Genomic DNA, 24,567 nt, shown 5'->3' with positions numbered 1-24,567 from the left:
ACTCCCGCATGTCTCATATAGTTTTCACGTACATATCCCAGTGCGGCACGTACGCCGCCGCTGAGGCAGAATTACGACGGATCTACATCAAGACTCGGAGCGTGGTCTATACTCGATACCTGCTCGCATCTCGGCGACAAGACCCATCGGAGACTATCGACCACTTCGTCCAGGAACTTCACCGAATAGCGAAGGACTGTAAGATGGAAGCACGGACACACAAACAAGTGTGTGATGATTTGATGAGAGATTCCTTTGTTTCGGGGCTTCACTCTCCTATAATACGACAGAGATTGCTTGAAGAAATGGATCTGACGCTGGAAAAAGCTCATAAATTGTCGCTCGTGTACCAAGAAGCACAGGCACAATCGGAAGCGTACGATCGTCCGTACGTCACTGCGGGTTTAACCGGCGCGACACGACCAGAGAGAGCTACTATCGCAGAGCAAATGGATGCTGAACCTCCGCCGGAATCGGGGACAACGGACACTCTCGAGGATCCCGGCCTGAGTATGACAGCCACTGCCGCTGCCGCTCCATCAGCCGGAAGTAACTCTAAGTGCTTCTTCTGCGGGAACCGGAATCATTTAAGGTCAGTTTGTCCGGCCCATGAAGCGACGTGTCACTCGTGCCCTCGGAAAGGACATTTTGCAAAGGTTTGTCGCTCGTCACGGGGCCGACGAACTCGCTCGACTTTGTCTGTGATTCTCTCTCTGCCCGAGAGACAATCGGCGCCCCGCACGACCATGATTGGGATCCCCTCTCCATGCAGGCCTCGCGCGGCTCGCGCGACCTTGACAAGGATCAACTTGCCGACGAAACAAGTGGCGCCTCGCGCTGCTCGAGCGCCCTTGACTAGGATAATCTCCCCGTGCAAGCCTCGCGTGGCTCGAATGCCCTTGACTGGGATCCTTTCATCGCCTGGGGCTCATAGGCTTCACGATCGACGCTGGCTGGCGTCGGGCCCACGCGCGTGGCTAGAGCGCCCACTCTGGATGACTCGACGACTACCGGGCCACCTGGACTGTCCAACACTGTTATTCCAATTATGATTGAGGGGCAGATCGCAAACGCCTTAATCGACACGGGTTCTACTGATAGCTATGTCGATTTACAACTCGTTCAGAAGCATGGCTGGCCGATTCTCGGGACAACACGCCAAATTTTTATTGCTCCCCAAGGGCTATGGCTATGCACTCGAGGGGAATGCCGGCTGAAGAAGTGATTTATGTCCGAATGTTTCCGGATGTGCACTTAATTGTCTTACCAGCGTCATGTGCGGAAGTGTTGTTAGGACATGATTTTCTCCGTCGGCATGGTCGTTTAGAAATGGAATTTGGTGGTGGTGATACTCTTGCTGTGTGTGCTCTGGCATGGATGGAAAATGAACCACTGTCGCTGTTTCCCAATTTGACTCCTGACTGTACACCGGTTGCCGTTAAATCGCGACGCTATTCACGGGCTGACACGCAATTCATTGCTGAGGTGACTGGGCGGCTACTAAAGGAAGGCATAATCGAACCTAGTCAATCGCCTTGGAGAGCCCAAGTTTTGGTAGTTCAGACCAAAACTCACCGCAAACGCATGGTAATCGACTATTCGCAGACAATTAATCGGTTTACACAATTGGACGCCTACCCACTCCTGGGATTGGATTCTCTGGTTCGCCAGGTAGCACAGTACTCGGTATATAGTACTTTAGATCTCCGCAGCGCGTATCATCAGATTCCAATCTCTGAGGCAGATCGCATCTACACCGGGTTTGAATCCGGACAGAGGTTGTACCAGTTCACCCGTCTGTCTTTTGGGGTCACAAATGGGGTCCTGCTTCCAAAGGGCCATGGATGACATAATTACTAAGGAGAGCTTAACCGATGTCTTTGTTTACCTGGATAATCTCACGGTTTGTGGGTACGATCAAGCTCATCATGATGCTAATCTGAAAGGCTTCCTCGAGGTTGCGCGCAAGTACCGCTTGACTATGAACGAGGCTAAATGTCGCTATTCCACTCGAACGATAGATCTCCTGGGGTACACTGTGACCCACGGCACTATCACCCCAGACAAGGAGCGACTGCGACCCTTGCTCGACATCGCCCGCCACATGATCGTGCTTCTTTGAAGCGTGCTCTCTCGCTTTTTGCTCATTATTCAAAGTGGGTTCAAATTTTTTCTGAGAAGCTTCTATCGCTCGGGGATTGCAAAGAGTTCCCCATGTGTTACGCCGCTAAGGCCGCTTTCCATGGCGTGAAGTCAGACATAGCTGGCGCCTCTGTGTCATCTATTGATGAAAACAAGCCCTTTGTTTTGGAAAGCGATGTGTCGGACCACACGATAGTTGCCACACTCTCTCAAGGGGGGCGACCTGTGGCCTTCTTTTCAAGGACTCTCTCCTCTGTGGAAAAACGACACTCGTCTGTTGAAAAGGAGGCGTACGCCATTGTTGAGTCTACCAGGCGCTTGCGGCCATATTTGCTTGGCAAATGTTTTGAAATCATTACTGATCAACAAAGTGTCGCTTTTATGTAAGACACGCGCCATGCTCAGCGCATTAAGAATGAGAAAATCACTCGCTGGAGGATTGAATGAACCGATTATTGCTGCACTATCAGGAATCGCCCAGGGCGGGATAATTTCGCAGCGGATGCATTATCACGGCTAGTGGTGTGTGCAAGTCTCACCTCCTTTGAGGACCTGCGCGTTCTTCATGACTCATTGTGCCATCCCGGTGTGACGTGTTTAGCTCATTATGTGCGCAGTCGCAATTTTCCCTACTCCATTGAAACATTTGTCAGCTATGTCGCACTTGTTCCATTTGTGCTGAACTCAAACCTCACTTCTACAACCCTCGGATGGGTACGCTGGTCCAGGCTACCCAGCGGTGGGAGAGATTGGCAATTGACTTCAAAAGGCCCCTGCCGACTTCGTGTCTACCGCCTTGTCCGGGTATACCGGCTTCGGGTAGTTCTCATTATCTTCTCACGATAGTTGACGAGTTCTCCAGATTCCCTTTTGCTTTCCCGTGCGGCGATATGTCTGCTGCAACGGTTATCCGGTGTCTGCAGTACTTGTTTTCTATGTTTGGGAATCCGGCCTACGTGCACACCGATCGAGAAGCGGTGTTTTTGTCCCAGGATGTGAGAACCTTCTTGCTCCAGCGTAATATCGCTTCGAGGTATACTACTCCATATAGGCCCCAGGCGAACGGACAGGTGGACCGATTTAATGGCATTATATGGAAAGCCATTACTCTGGGCCTTAAGTCCCGCGGATTAGGACTGGACCGGTGGGGCTGGGTGGTACTCGGGGTGCAAGGCTCGATCAGGACTTTATTGTGCACTGATCCTGACAACTGATACCTGATAGTGCAGCAATAATCGGCTAAATCAATCCTCCAGCGAGTGATTTTCTCATTCTTAATGCGCTGAGCATGGTGCATGTCGCACATAAAAGCGACACTTTGTTGATCAGTAATGATCTCAAAACATTTGCCAAGCAAATATGGCCACCAGCGCCTGATAGACTCAACAGTGGCGTACGCATCCTTTTCAACAGACGAGTGTCGTTTATCCGCAGAGGAGAGTCCTTGAAAAGAAGGCCACAGGTCGCCCCCCTTGAGAGAGTGTGGCAGCTATCGCGTGGTCTGATGCATCGCTTTCCAAAACAAAGGACTTGTTTTCATCAATAGACGACACAGCAGCGCCAGCTATGTCTGACTTCAGGCCATGGAAAGCAGCCTTAGCGGCGTGACTCATGGGGAACTCTTTGCAATCCACAAGTGGACGAAACTTCTCTGAAAAATTTTGAGCCCACTTTGAGTAATGAGCAAAAATCCAGAGTGCACGCTTCAAAGAAGCATGATCATGTGGCGGGGCGATGTCGAGCAAGGGTCGCAGTCGCTCCTTGTCTGGGGTGATAGTGCCGTGGGTCACAGTGTACCCCAGGAGATCTATCTTTCGAGTGAAATAGCGACATTTAGCCTCGTTCATAGTCAGGCGATACTTGTGCTCAACCTCGAGGAAGCGTTTCAGATTAGCATCATGATGAGCTTGATCGTACCCACAAACCGTGAGATTATCCAGGTAAACAAAGACATCGGTTAAGCTCTCCTTAGCGATGATGTCATCCATGGCCCTTTGGAAGCGGGAACCCTATTTGTGACCCCAAAACGCAGACGGGTTAACTGGTACAACCTCTGTCCGGATTCAAACCCGGTGTAGATGCGATCTGCCTCAGAGATTGGAATCTGATGATACGTGCTGCGGAGATCTAAAGTACTATATACCGGGTACTGCTCCACCTGGCGAACCAGAGAATCCAATCCCGGGAGTGGGTAGGCGTCCAATTGCGTAAGCCGATTAATCTTCTGCGAATAGTCGATTACCATGCATTTGCGGTGAGTTTCGGTCTGAACCACCAAAACTTGGGCTCTCCAAGGCGATCGACTACGTTCGATTATGCCCTCCTTTAATAGCCGCCCAGTCTCCTCAGCAATGAATTGCCTGTCAGCCTGTGAATAGCATCACGATTTAACGGCAACCGGTTTACAGTCAGGAGTCACATTGGGAAACAGCGACAGTGGTTCAATTTCCATCCCTGCCAGAGCACACTCAGCAAGAGTATCATCACCAGCCAATTCCATGTCCAAACAAACATTTTAGCTCTTTCACGAGCCTCGATTCAGTATACAAAAAAAAAAAAAAAAAAAAAAAAAACCATGCCGGCGGAGAAAATTGTGTCCTAACAACATAACGCTGGTAAGACCATGTGCACATAACGCTGGTAAGACCATAAAGTGCACATCCAGAAACATTCGGCCATTAATCACAAGCTTCAGCCGGCATTCCCCTCGAGTGCGTAGCCATAGCCCTTGGGAAGCCATAAAAATTTGGCGTGTTGACCCGAGAATCGGCCAGCTGTGCTTCTGAACGAGTCGTAAATCGACATAGCTATCAGTAGAACCCGTGTCGATTAAGGCGTTTGCATTTTGCCCCTCAATCATAATTGGAATAACAGCGTTGGACAGTCCAGGTGACCCGGTAGTCGTCGAGTCATCCAGAGGGGGCTCTCGAGCCACGCGCGTGGACCCAATGCTAGCCAGCATCGATCGTGAAGCCGAACATGACCCAGGCGATGAAAGGATCCCAGTCAAGGGCGTTTGAGGCGCGCGAAGCTTGCGCGGGGAGATGATCCCAGTGAAGAGCGTTCGAGCTGAGCGAGGCGCTGATTGTCTCGTCGGCGAGTTGATCCTAGTCAAGGTCGCGTGAGCTGCGCGGTGCCCGCGCGGGGAGGTGATCCCAATCAAGGTGGCGTGGGGCGACGATTGTATCTCGGTCGGAGAGAGAATCACAGACAAAGTCGAGCGAGTTCGCCGGCCCCGTGACGAGCGACAAACCTTTGCAAAATGTCCTTTCCGAGAGTATGAGTGACGCGTTGCTTCTCTGGCCGGCCAAACTGACTGTAAATGATTCCGGTTCCTGCAGAAAAAGCACTTAGCTTTACTTCCGGCTGATGGAGCGGCAGCGGCGGCGGCTGTCACACTCAGGCCAGGATCCTCAAGAGTGTCAGTTGTCCCCGATTCCGTCGGAGGTGCAGCATCCATTTGCTCCACGATAGTAGCTCTATCCGGTCGTGTCGCGCCGGTTAAACCCGCAGTGACGTAGGGTCGATCATACGCTTCCAATTGTGCCTGTGCTTCTTGGTACACGAGCGATGATTTATGAGCTTTTTCCAGCGTCAGATCCGTTTCTTCAAGCAAGCTCTGTCGGATTATGGGAGAGTGAAGCCCCGAAACAAATGCGTCTCTCATTAAATCATCACATACTTCTTCGTGTGTCCGTGCTTCTGTCGTACAGTCCTTCGCTAATCGGCGAAGTTCCTGGACGAAGTGGTCGATGGTCTCCGATGGGTCTTGTCGCCGAGACGCGAGCAGGTATCGAGTATAGACTACGCTCCGAGTCTTGATGTAGATCCATTGTAATTCTGCCTCAGCGGCAGCGTACGTGCCGCACTGGGATATGTACGTGAAAACTATATGAGACACGCGGGAGTTCAGCACCGCGAGCCTGGTTGCATCCGTGAGACCCTCCTAGGCACCCAGGTAACTTGTCAGCAGACTTAGCCAATGCTGGAGCTGGGCAGACACGTCCGGCGCCTGTGGATCCATTCCGAAGATCGGAACTTGTATCAGCTTATGAGTCATGGCGTCCCCGTTCAAGACAAGAGAGGATTCAGAATTAATTGTTGTAAAAACCAGAGTTACAACATTGTCTCAGATTGTGAGTTTAATTCTGAATCGATCTCTAGCAATACCTGTAAGAAAACCAACAAGCAACATATCAATATTCAGCATTCATAGGAATCAGTAATGGATTTGCAACTAGCGCAAGCAAGCCTGGAACAAAGGAATGATACGCACCATCTAATTATGCACAACATTACACACGATAAATGTCACAGGAATGATCATAGCGCTTTCTGTCTGAGTTCTTATAACTGCCGCGCAGTGGACAGAAGCCGCATAACACCTGGGTTCAAACAGGCACAATTTCACTACAGTAATTATGTCTCTTCTATTGGAGTTGTAGACCGTGGTTTGCAAACCGAGCCTCAAGGGCGGTGTACAGAAGCGTTTTTTAAATAACAATAAATACAACGTGCAGGAAGGTGAAATTCACTGTATGTGATGTGAAACTCTTAGTCAAGGTGCAGAGCACATGGCCACGGCTGGGTTTTACACAGAATGTGTGGCTATAATAACGGGATAAAACCAGAATAGAGGGAGGAATGATCGAGTTCATTTCCTGGATCAAATCTCCATCTCGATTCAATCATTCTCGATGAAGCTGCAAGTTCATGGAAGGGCTGAGTTGTTGTTTATTCATTAAAATGTCCCTTTTGTTTTTCCATGAGCACTATGTCCCCCAAAAGTAATCACAGCAAAAAATGGACAATACACAGCACAACAACATAAATGGCACCTCCTTTTTTGGAGAAAGAAAGCAGTTGGAAAATGAAAAAGAAAAAAAATCAAAATTCGATCCGTTCAAGAGGGGAATATAGTTGTTAATTGGTCATCGTCACAACTTCAATGTAGGGAATTTGTTAATCATGTGAACCAGCATTTATTTGATAGGATGGTGATTTATTTGATAGGATGGTGATTTATTTGATAGGATGGTGATTTATTTGATAGGATGGTGATTTATTTGATGGGACGGTGATTTATTTGATAGTAAAGCGCGGTGTTACGCGCGCTACTTGTAAGCAAGGAGGAAGCGGACAACGCGGAAATTTGTAAGAGTCTTTATTTCAAGAGCTCACTGTAACACTGAGCTGCTCAGGGCTGCGCGCCCCGTGTATATCGTGAGGCCACGCCTCTCTCCCTGGCGTGGCCCACCCCCACTTGGTGTGCGGGGTGATGTCACCACGTCAGTGCTTTCGTGTCCGCCACAATAGGATGGTGATTTATTTGATAGGATGGTGATTTATTTGATAGGATGGTGATTGAAGAGGTGGAGACCTTTGTGGCACAAAACCTGAATGGAGGGAGGAATAAACGGTCTTTTTCCTGGTTCGAATTCCCATGTTGATTTAAAATTAATTTATGGATGCACCCCAACAGGAGGGCAGTCATACTTATCCTGAACGCATCCTGTCCATCTCACCATTTTATGTTTTAACGGACTAGGATAGCAAAGGTGACGTCTTACAGATGAGGCCTAGTGTACTAAGGCTATCCTGGAATCGCTCCTGAAATCGCTTGTGCATCAATAACGATGTACAAGGAACTCCACCTGTTGTGCATTAATAAGGTAAATGGTGTTTGTGTCGTGAGAGGCCGAAGAATCTTGTTATTAAAATAAGGTCAGCAGGATATTGATCTTTTTGAAGAAAGACAATCAATAAGCAATAGGCACTAATAAGCAATAAGCACTAATAAGCAATAAGCACTAATAAGCAATACACACTAATAAGCTATAAGCACGAATAAGCAATAAGCACTAATAAGCAATAAGCACTAATAAGCAATATGCACTAATAAGCAATAAGCACAAATAAACAATAAGCACTTTAACCAGATCCATAAATGCACATCCCATCGATTAACGAAGTGCTGGAATGGATTTTTTTTACCTGAATAGGTGACACAGGTGTTTTTCAAATTGCGTCTACTCGTTTTTGTTTCAGAGCCACAGAAGTATGGATACAGGTTTCATCAGAGTGGAGCTCAACCTGATTAGAGCCACATCGTCGATACCCGCAAAGGGCGCGTGTGCGTTATCGAGGCGCGTACCTTGTACCCACACCTGCCGGCCGCCACCTCCTGGCACGGTCAAACAGCTTCACGTGACCAACCGCACGAGCGCACGTGACGTGGTGCGTGCGTTACTTGCTAGGTTTAGCACACAGAAACGTCGCTGGAGCCATTATGCACTTTACGCTCGATCTAAATCTCCAGCACAAGGTGGGGAAGCACTCCCAGCAACTCTCACCTCGTTTACACCGAGCCGGACAATCTTGAACGTTCACCTATGAATGCGATGCGGGATGCTTCTTGTTGCAGCCTCTCTTTATCGATTGGCTGACACAGACGAGCCGCTGAGCTTCTGCTTCCGTGCAGGTGTCGACTCTTCCTCTCTGAGCTTCGTTGTGCAGGAAAACGAATATGGCGATGTCCTAGTAAGTGCAGCATACAAAAATAAAATGACAACAGCACTCTTCAACGTCCACCGATATCACTGCACACACATTATTACATCATTATACATCATATTTGTACCAAGTTTGCTTTAAATCCCTTCACCTGTTTAACTACTACATTTTTACCTGACATGACCTCTGACCTTTCGCACTGCAATTTAATCAGTTCATCTTTGAAACATAATATATACTTTTACCAAATTTGGCCAAAATCACATCATTGGTTCACAAGTTCAGTAACAACAGCATACCTCCACCTGGCGAACAGTTTACGTTTTGTATCCCCCAGGTAGACCGGATCTGGATTCGGACATGAACCAAAATCGAATCAGCTTGTTCTTGTCACCAAACCAACTCGTCCACCAAGTTTATTCATAACTCGTCCAAAATAAATGTTAATCTTTCATTAATCATCCACTTTCTAAACGTCCTCCTTGCCCCTCCCCTCCAAATCTCCCCCCTTGCCCCTGCCCTCCAAATCTCCCCCCTTGCCCCTCCCCTCCTAAACTCCCTCCTTGCCCCTCCCCTCCTAATCTCCCCCCTTTCCCCTCCCCTCCAAATCCCCCCTTGCCCCTCCCCTCCAAATCCCCCCTTGCCCCTCCCCTCCAAATCTCCCCCCTTGCCCCTCCCCTCCAAATCTCCCCCCTTGCCCCTCCCCTCCAAATCTCCCCACTTGCCCCTCCCCTCCTAAACTCCCCCCTTGCCCCTCCCATTCAAAACTCCCCCCAAACCCCTCCACTTCAAATCTACCCCCCAACCATCCCTCCCAAATTCTCCCTCCTCCCACCTCCTTCTCAAAGCTGCCTCCTCCCCACTTCGTCTCCCTTCAATCTCATACCTCCACCTCCCCCAACCTTCGACCTTCCTCTGCCCCCCCTCAAACAAGCCCTCACTGTGCCTCATCTCATAACCATCAAACCTTTCGTCCTCCTCATCCTTCCCTTTCTTGTAACTCTTCTGTAATCTCTGCCACACTATCAACTGCTCTTCCTACCTCCCCCTCTCATCCTTCATTTGACCCTACCCCTCCCCTCCCCTGTCCTGCACCCGATGCTCCCCCTCTCTCCTCATTAACGGTATGGACCTCAAACATCCGGGGCCTTCACTCAAACCTGATTGATCTCTCCATTCAGGTTGCTTCTGACAATCCAGACTTGATCTGCTGAACAGAAACTTTCCTCCTTCAAGATGTCTCTGATTCCTTAATATCTCTTCCTGGTTACTCCCTCCTCCGGTGTGATAGACCTGAGCCTCGTCCTGGAGGTGGGGTGGCTATCTTTATCAAAAACTCTCTTCCTCACTCTCCTTGCACTGCCCTCTCTCCACCCCACACCCAGGAGTACCTCTGGCAACGGCTTCCTCTCCGCTCCCACCTTTTGTTCATATGTGTTCTGTTCCGTCCTCCAAACAGTGATGACTCCATTTACATTTCGCTGTCGGACAACATGGACCAACTTCTATCAACTCATCCAAACTCTCTCTTCCTCATGTGGTGACTTTAACTGTCATCATGCCAGCTGGCTGGGTGTGGGTTCATCTCTCACCAGCCATGGCACCTACCCTCAGAAGTGCCAGGAAGCACTATCTCTCCACTCAAGATTGAACTCTCAAACCTGTCTCCTTCCTCCAAATCCTGGTGGCGTCCGCTCAAATCCATTTCTGGTGTTTGTTCCCCCTCCATCCCCTCCCTTACCTCAAATGGCTACACAGTTGACACCGCACGAGACAAAGCCGAATGCCTCAAATCTGTGTTTGCCTCAAAATCTTGTGTCCCAAACCCATCTCTCTCTGTTCCCACCTTTCTCAGTCGAACCCAACTGCTCCTGGACTCTATGTCCTTCTCTCCTGACAAGGTGGAGAAGTTTCTGTCAAACCTGGACTCTGATTCTGCAACTGGACCAGACGGCATCAGCCCACGGGTCCTAAGATCCTGCTCTGCCGCTCTATCTCACCCTCTCTCTGTTCTTTTCATCCTCTCTTTTGCTCAAGGTCATCTGCCAGCATCTTGGAAATCAGCAAACATTACCGCTTTACACAAAAAGGTGCAAAAACAGATCCTTGCAACTACAGACCAATCAGCCTGCTTCCAATTATCAGCAAAGTCATGGAATCCATCATTGCTTCGGATATCAAACCCTTCCTCTTCTCCAATGGCTTGATCTCTGATCATCAATTTGGATTCAGACCAGGTCATTCTACTCTGGACATGTTGCTTCTGCTGTCTCAACAATGGATGGAGGGTCCTCAATGCCAAACAGGAAATCAGAGCTGTCTCACTTGACATATCACGTGCCTTTGATACGGTCTGGCACCCAGCTCTGCTCACCAAACTCTCCTCCTATGGTATCCAAGGAAATCTCCACTCATGGCTTGCGGACTTCCTCTCTGGTCGAAGGCAACGTGTGGCCCTAAATGGATTTCTCTCATCGCCCCTACCTGTTCTGGCTGGAATTCCCCAAGGTAGTGTTCTGGGCCCTGTGCTATTTCTGGTCTTCATCAATGATCAATTGATGGTGTTGGGCTCGCGGCTAGGGTGCCAGCTTAGGATCCTAGGATCCTGGGTTCGAATCCCGGTTGATCGCTGAATTAACGCCAGGGGGGTTGACTCAGCCTGTCATCCTTCCGAGGTCGGCAAATTGAGTACCAGTTCACTGGTAATTCCCTGTTTGTCGTAAAAAGGCGACAAAAAGGGTTGGCGGCAGGAAGGGCATCCGGCCATAAAACATTGCTTCAAAAAGGGGACCAAAAAAACAACAACAACCACGGTCCCCGAAAAAGGCCAACCCCCGCTTGCGGGGAAAATGGCCTCTAAAGGTGTTTTTTTATTTATTTTTATCATTGATCTCTCTGACTCTTGAAAATCCTCTCTATCTCTTTGCTGATGACTTTACTCTCTGTCGCTCCATTCTTCATCCCTCAGATCGGCAGTCTGCAGCCTCCTCACTCTCTGCAGACCTGGAAAAAATCACAGACTGGTCAAACAAGTGGAACATGTCTTTCAATCCTGACAAATCTCACACTCTTACTATATCTCTCTGAAAGGACCGACTGGAAAACCCACCCATCTACTTTCTCAACAATCCTCTCCAATAAGTTCTGTCGCTCAAGCTTTTGGGTCTCACTATCCTGCCATGATCTTTCTTAGGAAAACCACATTTCCAAGCTGGCCTCCAAAGCCAGTCGCCGACTGGGCATCCTCCATCGTGCGAAGTCCTTCCATGGCACACCTGAGCTCCTCACCACATATAAGGCTTTCATCCGCAGCTCAATGGAATACTGTTCCCCCCTCTGGGCTGGTGCTCCTGCCTCACAGCTAGCTCGGCTTCACGATGATGAAACCAAAGCTTTCAGAATCATTGGAATCTCCTGCGATGAAGTTAACTCCGAGGGCCTTTCACTCACTCACCGCAGGCAGGTTGTTGGTCTTTCTGTCTTCTACCGACTCCTCTCCGGCCTTGCTCCCCCAGCTCTCTCTGGGCTCTGTCCCCCCAATATTCCTTCAGGTCGCACAAGATCTGCCTGCAACCCTCTTATGGTTAAACTGCCAAAATCTAGGCTCTCTGCTCACCTTCACTCTTTCATTCCCCTTTTCTCCCGCCTCTGGAACAAACTCCCTCACTCTCTTCAATCCCACTCCTCCCTCCAGGTCTTTAAAACAGCTGTTCACCACCATCTCTTATCTTCCCCCATCCAAAACCTTGATCTTTTCTACCCCCGCTAATTCACCCCAGATACACTTTTTTTTCTTTTTTTAAATTCCAACTTCTTTCCTGGAAGTCCTTGCAGTGTTCATATGTTTTATACCTCTCCCACCTCCCCCAAAGCCCTCCCCCTCCTACATTTCTCCCATTGTCCCTGCTCTCAAATGTTGTGTTTGTGTCCTTCCCCCTCTCCTCTCTCCCCATCTTGTCTGTCGCTCCCCTTATTTTTTGTGTTTTGTGTGTCGGTTTGACTTTTTGTGTGATTAATGTTAGCTCTTTCACGAGCCTCGATCTTGTATATAAAAACCCCCCCCAAAAAAACGTTTTAAAAATATGTTATATATCGCTTTTCACCAGATCTCTCAATGGTGAAGAATCACTTTAAAATTAAATAATTATCGTATCCGAATCCTTATTCAGATCTTCATGAAAATCTAATCGAATCGTCCTTGTCACACACACAACCTATCCACCAAGTTTCGTCCAAATCAATCCACAACCTTTTGAGATATCCTGCTAAGTATCGTTTTTGGCCCGATCTCTCAATGGTGAAAAATCACCGAGAAATTAAATAATTCTGATCTCCGAATCCATATTCAGATCTTCACCAAAATCGAATCGATTCTTCCTTGTCAAACACACAACCTATCCACCAAGTTTCGTCCAAATCAATCCACAACCTTTTGAGATATCCTGCTATATATCGTTTTTGGCCCGATCTCTCAATGGTGAAAAATCACCTAGAAATTTAATAATTCTCATATCCGAATCCATATTCAGATCTTCACCAAAATCGAATCGATTCTTCCTTGTCAAACACACAACCTACCACCAAGTTTCGTCGAAATCCGTCCACAACGATTTGAGATATTTTGTTCACAAACGGACAGACAGACAGGGGTGAAAACATAACCTCCATCCACCTTTGGTAGCGGAGGTCATGATTAGCCAGCGGGACCTCTGGCATTTGACCTCTTGACCCCATATCTAATCAGTTCATCTTTGCATCATCATACCTACTTGTACCAAGTTTGACATAGATCCATTCAGCCATTGTGAAGTCATCCCGGTAACGAAAACCTATCGCGGACGGACGGACGGACGGACAACACAAAAACCTAATGCCCCGGCGACCTCGTCAATATGACGATAAAAATCAAATTCTCAACGCAATCTCTTTACAGTTAACGCTGTTTTATCAGATTTCTCACATCAAATTGTGCTTTGGCAGTGGGAAGCATTCTCACTACCTGAGCTGAGCAACTTCCTTCGCATCCTGGCACGAGAAGAACAGGAGCAACTTGAGAAGTTGAAGGAGCGCTACGAGGACTATAGGAAACAACTGAAGCTCGCCCTGCACAAGATTCTGCTTGCTTGATAACTTCAATCCTGCGATGCAAGTGTCACGCAGCTGCGCATCTTTGTTTGATCACACCATGATGCTGCACATCTTTGTTTGATCACATCATGCTGATGCATATCTTTGTTTGATCACATCATGCTGATGCATATCTTTGTTTTTGATCACACCATGCTGATGCACATCTTTGTTTGATCATGTCCCGCCACTGCACATCTTTGTTTGATCACACAATGCTGCTGCACATCTTAGTTTGAACACACCATGCTGATGCACATCTTTGTATGATCACACCATGCTGCTGCAAGTTTTTGTTTGATCACGGCACGTTGCTGCACATCTTTGTTTGATCACACCATGATGCTGCACATATTTGTTTGATCACACAATGCTGCTACACATCTTTGTATGATCACACCATGCTGATGCATATCTTTGTTTGATCACATCATGCTGATGCATATCTTTGTTTGATCACATCATGCTGATGCACATCTTTGTTTGATTATGTCATGTTGCTGCACATTTTTGTTTGATCGCATCATGCTGATGCACATCTTTGTTTGATCACACCATGCTGATGCACAGCTTTGTTTGATCACATCATGCTGATGCATATCTTTGTTTGATCGCATCATGTTGATGCACATCTTTGTTTGATCACACCATGCTGATGCACATCTTTGATCACGTCACGCCGCTGCACATCTTTGTTTGGTCTCACAATGTTGCTGCACATCTTTGTTTGAACACACCATGCTGATGCACATCTTTGTTTGATCACACCATGCTGGTGCACATCTTTGTATGATCACATCATGCTGCTGCAAGTCTTTGTTTGATCACGTCACGTTGCTGCACATCTTTGTTTGATCACACCATGATGCTGCACATCTTTGTTTGATCACATCATGCTGATGCACACATTTGTTTGATCACAACATGCTGATGCACATCTTTGTTTGATTACATCATGTTGCTGCACATTTTTGTTTGATCACATCATGCTGATGCACATCTTTGTTTGATCACACCATGCTGATGCACAGCTTTGTTTGATCACATCATGCTAATGCATATCTTTGTTTAATCGCATCATGCTGATGCACATCTTTGTTTGATCACATCATGCTGATGCACATCTTTGTTTGATCACACCATGCTGATGCACAGCTTTGTTTGATCGCATCATGCTGATGCATATGTTTGTTTGATCACATCATGCTGATGCACATCTTTGTTTGATCACATCATGGTGATGCACATCTTTGTTTGATCATGTCACGTTGCTGCACAGCTTTGTTTGATGGCATCATGCTGATTCATATCTTTATTTGATCACATCATGCTGATGCATATCTTTGTTTCATCACTTGACGTTGCTGCACATCTTTGTTTGATGGCATCATGCTGATTCATATCTTTGTTTGATCGCATCATGCTGATTCATATCTTTATTTGATCACATCATGCTGATGCATATCTTTGTTTCATCACGTGACGTTGCTGCACATCTTTGTTTGATCACATCATGCTGATGCACATCTTTGTTTGATCACACCATGCTGATGCACAGCTTTGTTTGATCACATCATGCTCATGCATATGTTTGTTTGATCGCATCATGCTGATGCACATCTTTGTTTGATCACATCATGCTGATGCACATCTTTGTTTGATCACGTCACGTTGCTGCACAGGTTTGTTTGATGGCATCATGCTGATTCATATCTTTATTTGATCACATCATGCTGATGCATAGCTTTGTTTCATCACGTGACGTTGCTGCACATCTTTGTTTGATCGCATCATGCTGATGCATATCTTTGTTTGATCACATCATGCTGATGCATATGTTTGTTTCATCACGTGACGTTGCTGCACATCTTTGTTTGATGGCATCATGCTGATTCATATTTTGATTTGATCACATCATGCTGATGCATATGTTTGTTTGATCGCATCATGCTGATGCACATCTTTGTTTGATCACATCATGCTGATGCACATCTTTGTTTGATCACGTCACGTTGCTGCACAGGTTTGTTTGATGGCATCATGCTGATTCATATCTTTATTTGATCACATCATGCTGATGCATATCTTTGTTTCATCACATGACGTTGCTGCACATCTTTGTTTGATCGCATCATGCTGATGCATATCTTTGTTTGATCGCATCATGCTGATGCACATATTTGAGTCATCACGGCACGTTGCTGCACTTCCTCATTGGATCACGTCACGCTGCTGCACTTTTGTTTGATGACGTCACGGTGCTGCACTTTGTTTGATCGTGTAACACTGCTGCACATCTTTGATAGCAGTATGCTGCTGCAAATCCTCGTTTGTCACGTTGCTGCACATCTCCGTTTGCCAACGATACGGTGCTGCACACCTTTGTTTGATGTAGCACTGAGGCAAACAAAAGACGATTGGCTTACTGAGCCAATTTTATTGCTCTTTGGATTTGGAAAAAATAAAACAAAAAAACATTGCCTCAAAAAGGGAACCATGAGGGTATGGGATCCACAAGGCTAACCCCCGCTCTCGCGGGGAAAATGGCCTTAAAACGATCATTCATTCATTCACTTGGAATTTGGCCAGTTATTGAAACGACTGGGATCTTTTTTTGCTAATAACCACTGTGGGGGAAAGTTTCGATTGAAAATGCCGTTGAAACGAGGAAATGTTTGAAGTTTCGCACTTTTTGTTCTGTTGGAAAATGAATGAATGAAGCCAAAGCCATTATATACACACACGTCACGTACAGGCCAAGGATTTTGGAAACAACACGACGAACCTTGAACAACGTTGTATTTGTGTTGTGAAATGTTCCACAACGCCATCTCAGATATATTATACGAGTACTTTCATGGAATCATACGTGCAGCCATCAGATCGACGTCAAAATAGATTTGAAAAGTTTAGCCAATCAAGCTCATTTCATTTTTGATTACATTTCATTCGTTACATCATTTGAAGTTCAGATTTTACTGATAAATGGATATTTTCAATGGTTCACACTTGTACAAGACAAAATGGTGCAAATGTATATTAGTCGTTGTAATTTGCTATCATGTGCCAAATCAGGGCAACGTGTGGAATTTTACATCACAGGCAAAGCCATAATCTCGTATTTATGTCGGAAATTCATTCCACAAAGAAAAACAAGGGTGGGGCCTATGACAGGTAGTCATTAAAAGGTACCATGCGCATCAAAAGAGGAATGATCTCTCTGGATGTACTCTGGATGCCACAATCCATGCACAATGGACTGAAGAGCAGCAGTGAATTGATGTTATCAAAGTAAAATCACAATCATAGTTCTGCACAAGGCCTTGTGGTATCATCGTGAATGGCAGACTAGTTTTGTGTTTGATTCAAAACATGGTATTCATCTGTTAATAAACACGTGATGAGGTTTAACAAGCACATGTTTTGAGAGTTCAAAAGTGATTTTAAACTGCTAAGTAGACAATGTACACCTGTCCCCACACCCACATATATACAAGCAGTGAGTGCAAAGCCAAATTACACTTTTTATAATGATAAAATATACAATGACAAACTCACAAACACTCATTCCATGAGTGCAAACAATTTTATCTGCTTCCACATTGATACAATGTATTCATACTGGATATAAAGGGGCTTTAGATGTCACTAAGCACAGGTAACCACCAGGTACCAATGCTAAATCCTTTCAAACAACAACATGGGGATTCAACTTGCAAGTCTCCCAAAGGACGACAGGGAAGTCGACATGAAGTCTTGGATGTTCCAATTGAACAACGCCCTGCACAAACAAACGCACCTTCATTACGTGGAAAGAGCCAATCTGTTTAAACAGAGTAAAACTTCTCATTAAAAAAAAAACAATTTAAACTTCTGACTTTTTCATATGATGTATTCTTTGAGCTAAACAAGGATTATTCACTTGAAAAATATTTCCAGAAAACCTGAATAGTCACAGTAAAAACAAGGTGAGAACACAAAAATACCTTCACATCAAATCAAATCAAAACATAGTTACAACAGCAAACATACCTGTCTGTCATACTTGACATAGGGATGAAGTAGGAGGACATTTCTATTAAAGTACGTACAAATAATCCATTATATAATTTAACCTCAAACAATGGTCCAGGAAGTACGATGCCGCACCCAACATTTATACCTTTAAAACCCCACATTTTCAACACCTTTGGGCCTTACCAGAATTACAAGGCTTTCATCTTTCAATATTACACAGATGCCTTGCATCCATTCAATATTGTTTTATCCACCAATGTTTCGACAGCTGTGCATTACACCCTTGAGACATTCAGTGACAGTTTGAACCTTTATCAGCAACAAGCAAACCCTCCTCCCACCTCCCCCTACATCATTTCTGGCCCAAGTCTTTAATGGTAAGTACCAAGTAAATTAGGTAAATTAGAACAATTTGGAATTTGTTTAGGGTGCCAACAATAGCTCTTCTACTCTTAACGAAGGACACCGTGGGATATTTAACATCTAAACTAATGTTGGCATGTGGAACCGCAAAGGACCTGCATACAAAACACCAGGATGACAATTTATAACCGAGTCGAGATTCAAACTTACACAATACAGCTTAGGTGAATGTGCATACCTTTGGGCTAAGCAGGCTAAGGTGGCAAGTGAATGGTTCAAGGAATTATTATTATTAATTAAAACTTTTAAAATCCCAACTCCAACCCTTGACGATGTGTTCAGTTTAACAGAAGATTAATATCAATTATATTTTCAGTAGATCTGCATAATGCACACATGCCAAAAAACCCATGCTATAATATAGGTGTACATTGCCTAAGGAGACAGATAAATTACCTTATTTGGGGTGGATATTTGAGGACGTCTTATTTGGGGAAAAAGATAATGAGTCTCAAAACGAAAGGAAGGACAAACAAAGGAGCGATGGTATTGTAACTCAGTTTCCAGAGTCAATCAGACAAAATAAAAAGTCATAGGCAGAGGAGAGCAGAAGGTTTTCAGAAGACAGAAGGTATTTAGGTAGCAGGTTGTATACAGCAACCGCTCAGGGTGGTACTACCGTTCTGACTTAGGAGAGTTCAAGTGGTGCCCGGAACCATCTTACACTCTCCGTGTCAGGATTGCTGGTCTAAGTTTCTGTCTCACTCAAAATATATCTACTGGCCGAGCTTCAATCTCTTTGTCGCAAACAAACATCATACACTTTTCATCATACACTTTTCTTCTCCTTTATTTAAGGCCCTGGCCTCGATGAGGGCTATATAGTCCGTGACTGTAACCTTCCAAAAAAAAAAAGAAGTGTACAGGAAGAATTGCCAAATTAATTGGTGGCAAATTGGTACAAATATTGGTCTTCATGCAATCTCAAGTTATATTCATTTTTGTTGCGCATGTGGTGTGTATGCTCAGAGTCGGTGGTTTGCACCTCCAGTCGTGGCTAAAAATATTGGCACCCTTGCACATTTTTGAAATAATTCACCATTTCTTCCAGAAAATTGTTCAAATTAAAAAATATTTTCGTATCCACATTTGTATTTCTTTGATTTGCAGCGGGAAAAAAAACAAATAGCTGAAAAATCACTAAATCTTAGCTTTTTCCACACAGAAATCCTAAAATGGCCCAGACAATATTATTGGTACCTTTTAGAAGTTGTTGGAAATAATTAGATTTCAAGCAGGTGATTCTCCTTTACTTTGGAATTGAACTCACCTGTGATGAGTTGCAGATGCCTGCAATATAAAAATCACTCATTCAACCAGTTTGAACAGAGAAAAGGAGTCATTCTGCTGTTTTGTGTCACTGTGTGTACCGCAAAGAGCATGGAAAAAAGAAAGAAAACCAGAGAATTGTCTGAGGAGGTCAGACACAAGATTGTAGCCAAGCATGGACAATCTCAAGGCTACAAGTCCATCTCCAGAGACATTGATGTTCCTGTGTATGCAATGTTATCAGGAAGTTTAAGGCCCATGGCACAGCACTGTAGCCAACCTCCCTGGATGAGGCCACAAGAGAAAACTTAATCGAATATTGCAATTGAATGATTGTTCAAAAAGAAAACGAACGATTGTTCGAATAGTGGAGAAAGCACCTCAATCAATTGCCAAACAGATACAAGCTGACCTTCAGACACAAGGTACGACAGTTTCAACTCGCATCATAAGTCACCAACTCAATGAAAGGGGGTTCTATGATAGGAGACGAGACAGAGACAGAGACAGAGACAGAGAGTGAGAGAGAGAGAGAGAGGAGACACATAGGAAACCCCGACTGGAGTTTGCCAAAAAGCACATAAAGGACTCTCAGACTGTGAGAAACAAGATTCTGTGGTCTGACGAAACCAAGATTTAACTGTTTGGCTTCCGTCTGGCCATTCTGCCATACAGCCCAGATCGGTGGAGTGTTGCATGGCTTGGTTTTTGCTCTGATATGCATCGTCAGCTGTGAGACCTTATACAGACAGGTACGTGCCTTTCCAAATCATGTCCAATCAATTGAATTTACCACAGGTGGACTCCAATCAAGGTGTAAAAACATCTCAAAGATGATCAAGAGAAATGGGAGGCACCTGAGCTAAATTTCAAGTGTCACAGCAAAGGGTATGAATACTTATGTCAATGTGATATTTCAGTTTTTTCTTTTTAATAAATTTGCAAAACTTTCTAAAATCCTGTTTTCTCTTTGTCATTATCAGGTATTGAGTGTAGATTCATGAGGGAAAAAATGAATTTAAACGATTTCAGCACAAGGCTGCAACATAACAAAATGTGAAAAAAGTGAAGGGGTCTGAATACTTTCTGAATGCACTGTATTAATCAACCACACAGCCATGCAATCTCCATAGACAAACATTGGCAGTAGAATGGGCCATACTGAAGAACTTTGGAATTTCAATGTGGCACAGTCATAGGATGCCACCTTTCCAACAAGTCAGTTCATCAAGTGAAGAGGTTCGTCAGTGAAGTGGAAACGTCTGGGAACAACAACAGCTCAGCCGCGAAGTGGTACGCCACACAAGCTTACACCACAGGACCGCCGAGTGCTGAAGCTGAAGTAAAAATCATCTGTCCTCGGTTGCAACACTCACTACCGAGTTCCAAACTGCCTCTGGAAGCAACGTCGGTACTACTGTTCGTCGGGAGCTTTATGAAATGAGTTTCCATGGCCGAGCAGCCGTACACAAGCCTAAGATCACCATGCGCAATGCCAAGTGTCGGCTGGAATGGTGTAAAGCTCACCGCCATTGGACTCTGGAGCAGTAGAAACATGTTCTCTGGAGTGTTGAATCATGCTTCACCATCTGGCAGTCTGACGGGTGAATCTGGGTTTAGCGGATGCCAGGAGAACGCACCCTGCCTGAATGCACAGTGCCAACTGTAAAGTTTGGTGGAGGAATAAAGGTCTGGGGCTGTTTTTCATGTATCGGGCTAGGCCCCTTCGTTCCAGTGAAGGCAAATCTTAACGCGACAGTATAGAATTTTTATTTTTTTTAATTTTTTTTGGATACAAGATCGAGGCTCGTTAAAGAGCTAACATTAATCACCCAAAAAGACAAACCGACACACAAAACACAAAAAACAAGGGGAGCGGCAGACAAGATGGGGAGAGAGGGGGAAGGACACAAAAGAGAGGGGGAAGAGGGGGAAGGACACAAACACAACATTTGAGAGCAGGGACATCGGGAGGACTTGGGGGGAGGTGGGAGAGGAATAAAACATATGAACACTGCAAGGACTCTGGGGTGAATTACCGGGGGTAGAAAAGATCAAGGCTTTCGATGGGGGAAGATAAGAGATGGTGGTGAACAGCTGTTTTAAAGACCTGGAGGGAGGAGTGGGATTGAAGGGAGTGGGGGAGTTTGTTCCAGAGGCGGGAGAAAAGGGGCATGAAAGAGTGAAGGTGAGCAGAGAGCCTAGACTTTGGCAGTTTAACCATAAGAGGGTTGCAGGCAGATCTTGTGCGACCTGAAGGAATATTGGGGGGACAGAGCACAGAGAGAGCTGGGGGAGCAAGGCCGGAGAGGAGTCGGTAGAAGACAGAAAGACCACCAACCTGCCTTCGGTGAGTGAGTGAAAGGCCCTCGGTGTTGACTACATCGCAGGAGATTCCAATGATTCTGAAAGCTTTGGCCTCAACAGCGCGAAGCCGAGCAAGGTGTGAGGCAGGAGCACCAGCCCAGAGGGGGGAACAGTATTCCATTGAGCTGCGGATGAAAGCCTTGTATGTGGTGAGGAGCTCAGGTGTGCCAAGGAAGGACTTCGCACGAAGGAGGATGCCCAGTCGGCGACTGGCTTTGGAGGCCAGCTTGGAAATGTGGTTTTCCCAAGAAAGATCATGGCAGATAGTGAGACCCAAAAGCTTGAGCGACAGAACTTCTTGGAGAGGATTGTTGAGAAAGTAGATGGGAGGGTTGTCCAGTCGGTCCTTTCGGAGAGACATTGTAAGAGTGTGAGATTTGTCAGGATTGAAAGACATGTTCCACTTGTTTGACCAGTCTGTGATTTTGTCCAGGTCTGCAGAGAGTGAGGAGGCTGCAGACTGCCGATCTGAGGGATGAGGAATGGAGCGACAGAGAGTAGAGTCGTCAGCAAAGAGATAGAGAGGATTTTCAAGAGTCAGAGAGATCATTGATGAAGACCAGAAAAAGCACAGGGCCCAGAACACTACCTTGGGGAACTCCAGCCTGAACAGGAAGAGGAGATGAGAGAAACCCATTCAGGGCCACACGTTGACTACGACCAGAGAGGAAGTCCGCCAGCCATGCGTGGAGATTTCCATGGATACCAAAGGAGGAGAGTTTGGTGAGCAGAGCAGGGTGCCAGACCGTATCGAAGGCACGTGAAATGTCAAGGGAGACAGCTCTAATTTCCTGTTTGGCGTTGAGGACCTCCATCCATTGTTGAGAAAGCAGAAGCAGCATGTCCAGAGTAGAGTGACCAGGTCTGAAACCAAATTGATGATCAGAGATCAAGCCATTGGAGAAGAGGAAAGATTTAATATCTGAAGCAATGATGGATTCCATGACTTTGCTGATAATTGGGAGAAGGCTGATTGGTCTGTAGTTGCTGGGATCTGTTTTTGCACCTTTTTTGTGCAAAGCGGTGATGTTGGCTGATTTCCAAGCAGATGGCAGATGACCTTGAGCAAAACAGAGGGTGAAGAGAACAGAAAGAGGGAGTGAAAGAGCAGAAGAACATGATTTTAGGACCCGTGGGCTGATGCCGTCAGGACCAGTTGCAGAATCAGAGTCGAGGGTTGACAGAAACTTTTCCACCTTGTCAGGAGGAAAGGACACAGAGTCCAGGAGCAGCTGGGTACGACTGGGTACGGTGGGTACAGAGAGGGATGGGTTTGGGACACAAGATTTAGAGGCAAACACAGAGTTGAGGCATTCAGCTTTTTCACGTGCGGAGTCAGCCGTTAAGCCGTTTGAGGTGAGGGAGGGGATGGAGGGGGAACAAACACCAGAAACAGATTTGACCAGACGCCACCAGGATTTGGAAGAGGGAGACAGATAAGAGAGTTCTGTCTTGAGAATGGTGAGATATTGTTTCCTGGCTCTCCTGAGGGTGGACACACACTTGTTTCGGGCTTTGTGAAAGGAAATGAGATTTCCTTCCGTTGGATTTGCTTTCCAGGAGACGAAAGCAAGTCGTTTCAGGGCAACAGCCTCACCACAAGATTCCGTGTACCATGGACGGGAGGAAGGGTATGACAACTGAAGACGAGATGGTATAAATCTGTGCATGAGAGAGAGCAATTTACTTTGAAAGAATTCCCAGGATGAGTTGATGTCAGAGGCAGTAGAGATGGGAGACCAGTCCAGATGATTGATGGCTGCTTGAAGACCGTGCCAGTTGGCCTGAGTGAAATGCCAGACTCGTCGACGCTGAGGAGGCTCTCTGAGAATGGTCAGAGAGATGTCCACTTTGACAAGCACATGATCAGATGAGCCGATTGGAGCAGAAGAAGAGCAGCAGACATTTTCAGGGAAGTTTGTCATAACCAAATCCAGAAGAGAAGATGCTCCGTTGACTGAGATCCGAGTCGGGAAATTGACAGATTGTGTCAGTCCCAGTGAGTCGCAGAAGTCCTTTGCTGAAGAGCCATGGCTGGTGAGAGAGGTACCCACACCCAGCCAACTGGCATGGTGACAATTGAAATCACCACATATGAGGAAGAGAGAGTTGGGATGGGTAGATAGAAGTTGGTCCATATTATCAGACAGTGAGATGTAGATGGAGTCATCGCTGTTTGGTGGATGGTACAACACACATATGAACAAAAGGTGGGAGCGAAGGGGAAGCCGTAGCCAAAGGTATTCCTGGGGGTGAGGTGGAGAGAGGGCAGTGGAGGGCGAGTGAGGAAGAGAGTTTTTTTTATAAAGATAGCAACCCCACCTCCAGGACGAGGCTCAGGTCTATCATACCGGAGGAGGGAGTAACCTGGGAGAGATACCAAGGCATCGGAGACATCATGAAGGAGGAAAGTTTCTGTTAAGCAGCTCACATCTGGTTTGTCAGAAGCAACCTGTATGGAGAGGTCAGTCAAGTTTGAGCGAAGGCCCCGGATGTTTGAGGTCCATACCGTTAATGAAGAGGAAGGGGGAGCATCGGGTCCAGAACAGGGGGGGGGGGGGAGGGGTAGGGTAAGATGTGGAAGAGGAGGAAGAGGTAGGGAGAGCTGTTGAAGGTGTGTCAGAGATTTCAGAGATTTCAGAATAGCTTGGAGAAAGGGAAGAATGGGGCGGACAAAAGGTTTGATGGAGATTAGGTGAGGCACAGTGA

At 46.2% G+C, this 24,567-nt stretch overlaps 2 protein-coding genes and 1 long non-coding RNA gene across 4 annotated transcripts in view; 1 reads left to right on the top strand and 2 right to left on the bottom strand.

The window, feature by feature from the left end:
• The window catches only part of LOC137437428 (uncharacterized), a 139,190-nt gene extending 130,199 nt beyond the window's left edge, over positions 1–8,991 (bottom strand). The window contains exon 1 of one of the 2 annotated variants that reach the window (XM_068131743.2): positions 8,533–8,991. The gene's annotated coding sequence lies outside the window, so the exon portion shown is untranslated. The remainder of the gene's footprint in view (positions 1–8,532) is intronic. The other variant, XM_078766841.1, reaches the window with a different exon arrangement.
• On the top strand, positions 8,160–13,782 carry LOC137437768 (ras association domain-containing protein 1-like). The gene is made up of 3 exons (XM_068132374.1): positions 8,160–8,467; positions 8,567–8,682; positions 13,636–13,782. The coding sequence occupies exons 1-3, from the start codon at positions 8,203–8,205 to the stop codon at positions 13,780–13,782; spliced, it is 528 nt and encodes a 175-aa protein (XP_067988475.1). The 5' UTR covers positions 8,160–8,202.
• Positions 13,783–16,564: 2,782 nt separating this feature from the next.
• LOC137437427 (uncharacterized) overlaps positions 16,565–24,567 on the bottom strand; it is a 50,355-nt gene continuing 42,352 nt past the window's right edge. Inside the window, exon 3 of the long non-coding RNA XR_010986530.2 lies at positions 16,565–17,563. This is a non-coding gene — a long non-coding RNA (uncharacterized LOC137437427). The remainder of the gene's footprint in view (positions 17,564–24,567) is intronic.

This window comes from Myxine glutinosa, chromosome 12 (assembly GCF_964187855.1).
Source record: "Myxine glutinosa chromosome 12, kmMyxGlut1.1, whole genome shotgun sequence".
Taxonomy (NCBI): Eukaryota; Metazoa; Chordata; class Myxini; order Myxiniformes; family Myxinidae; genus Myxine; species Myxine glutinosa.
The sequence above is the reverse complement of the archived record's forward strand: the minus strand, read 5'-3'. Positions and strand labels throughout refer to the sequence as shown.

What these genes read in the sequence shown, in the direction of transcription:
- LOC137437768 (XM_068132374.1), top strand. Translation starts at nt 8,203, where the DNA reads ATGGATACAGGTTTCATCAGAGTGGAGCTCAACCTGATTAGAGCCACA. An exon ending in ATCTAAATCTCCAGCACAAG is followed by an intron (nt 8,468 to 8,566) that starts GTGGGGAAGCAC and finishes TTCTTGTTGCAG; the next exon opens with CCTCTCTTTATCGATTGGCT. An exon ending in ACGAATATGGCGATGTCCTA is followed by an intron (nt 8,683 to 13,635) that starts GTAAGTGCAGCA and finishes GTGCTTTGGCAG; the next exon opens with TGGGAAGCATTCTCACTACC.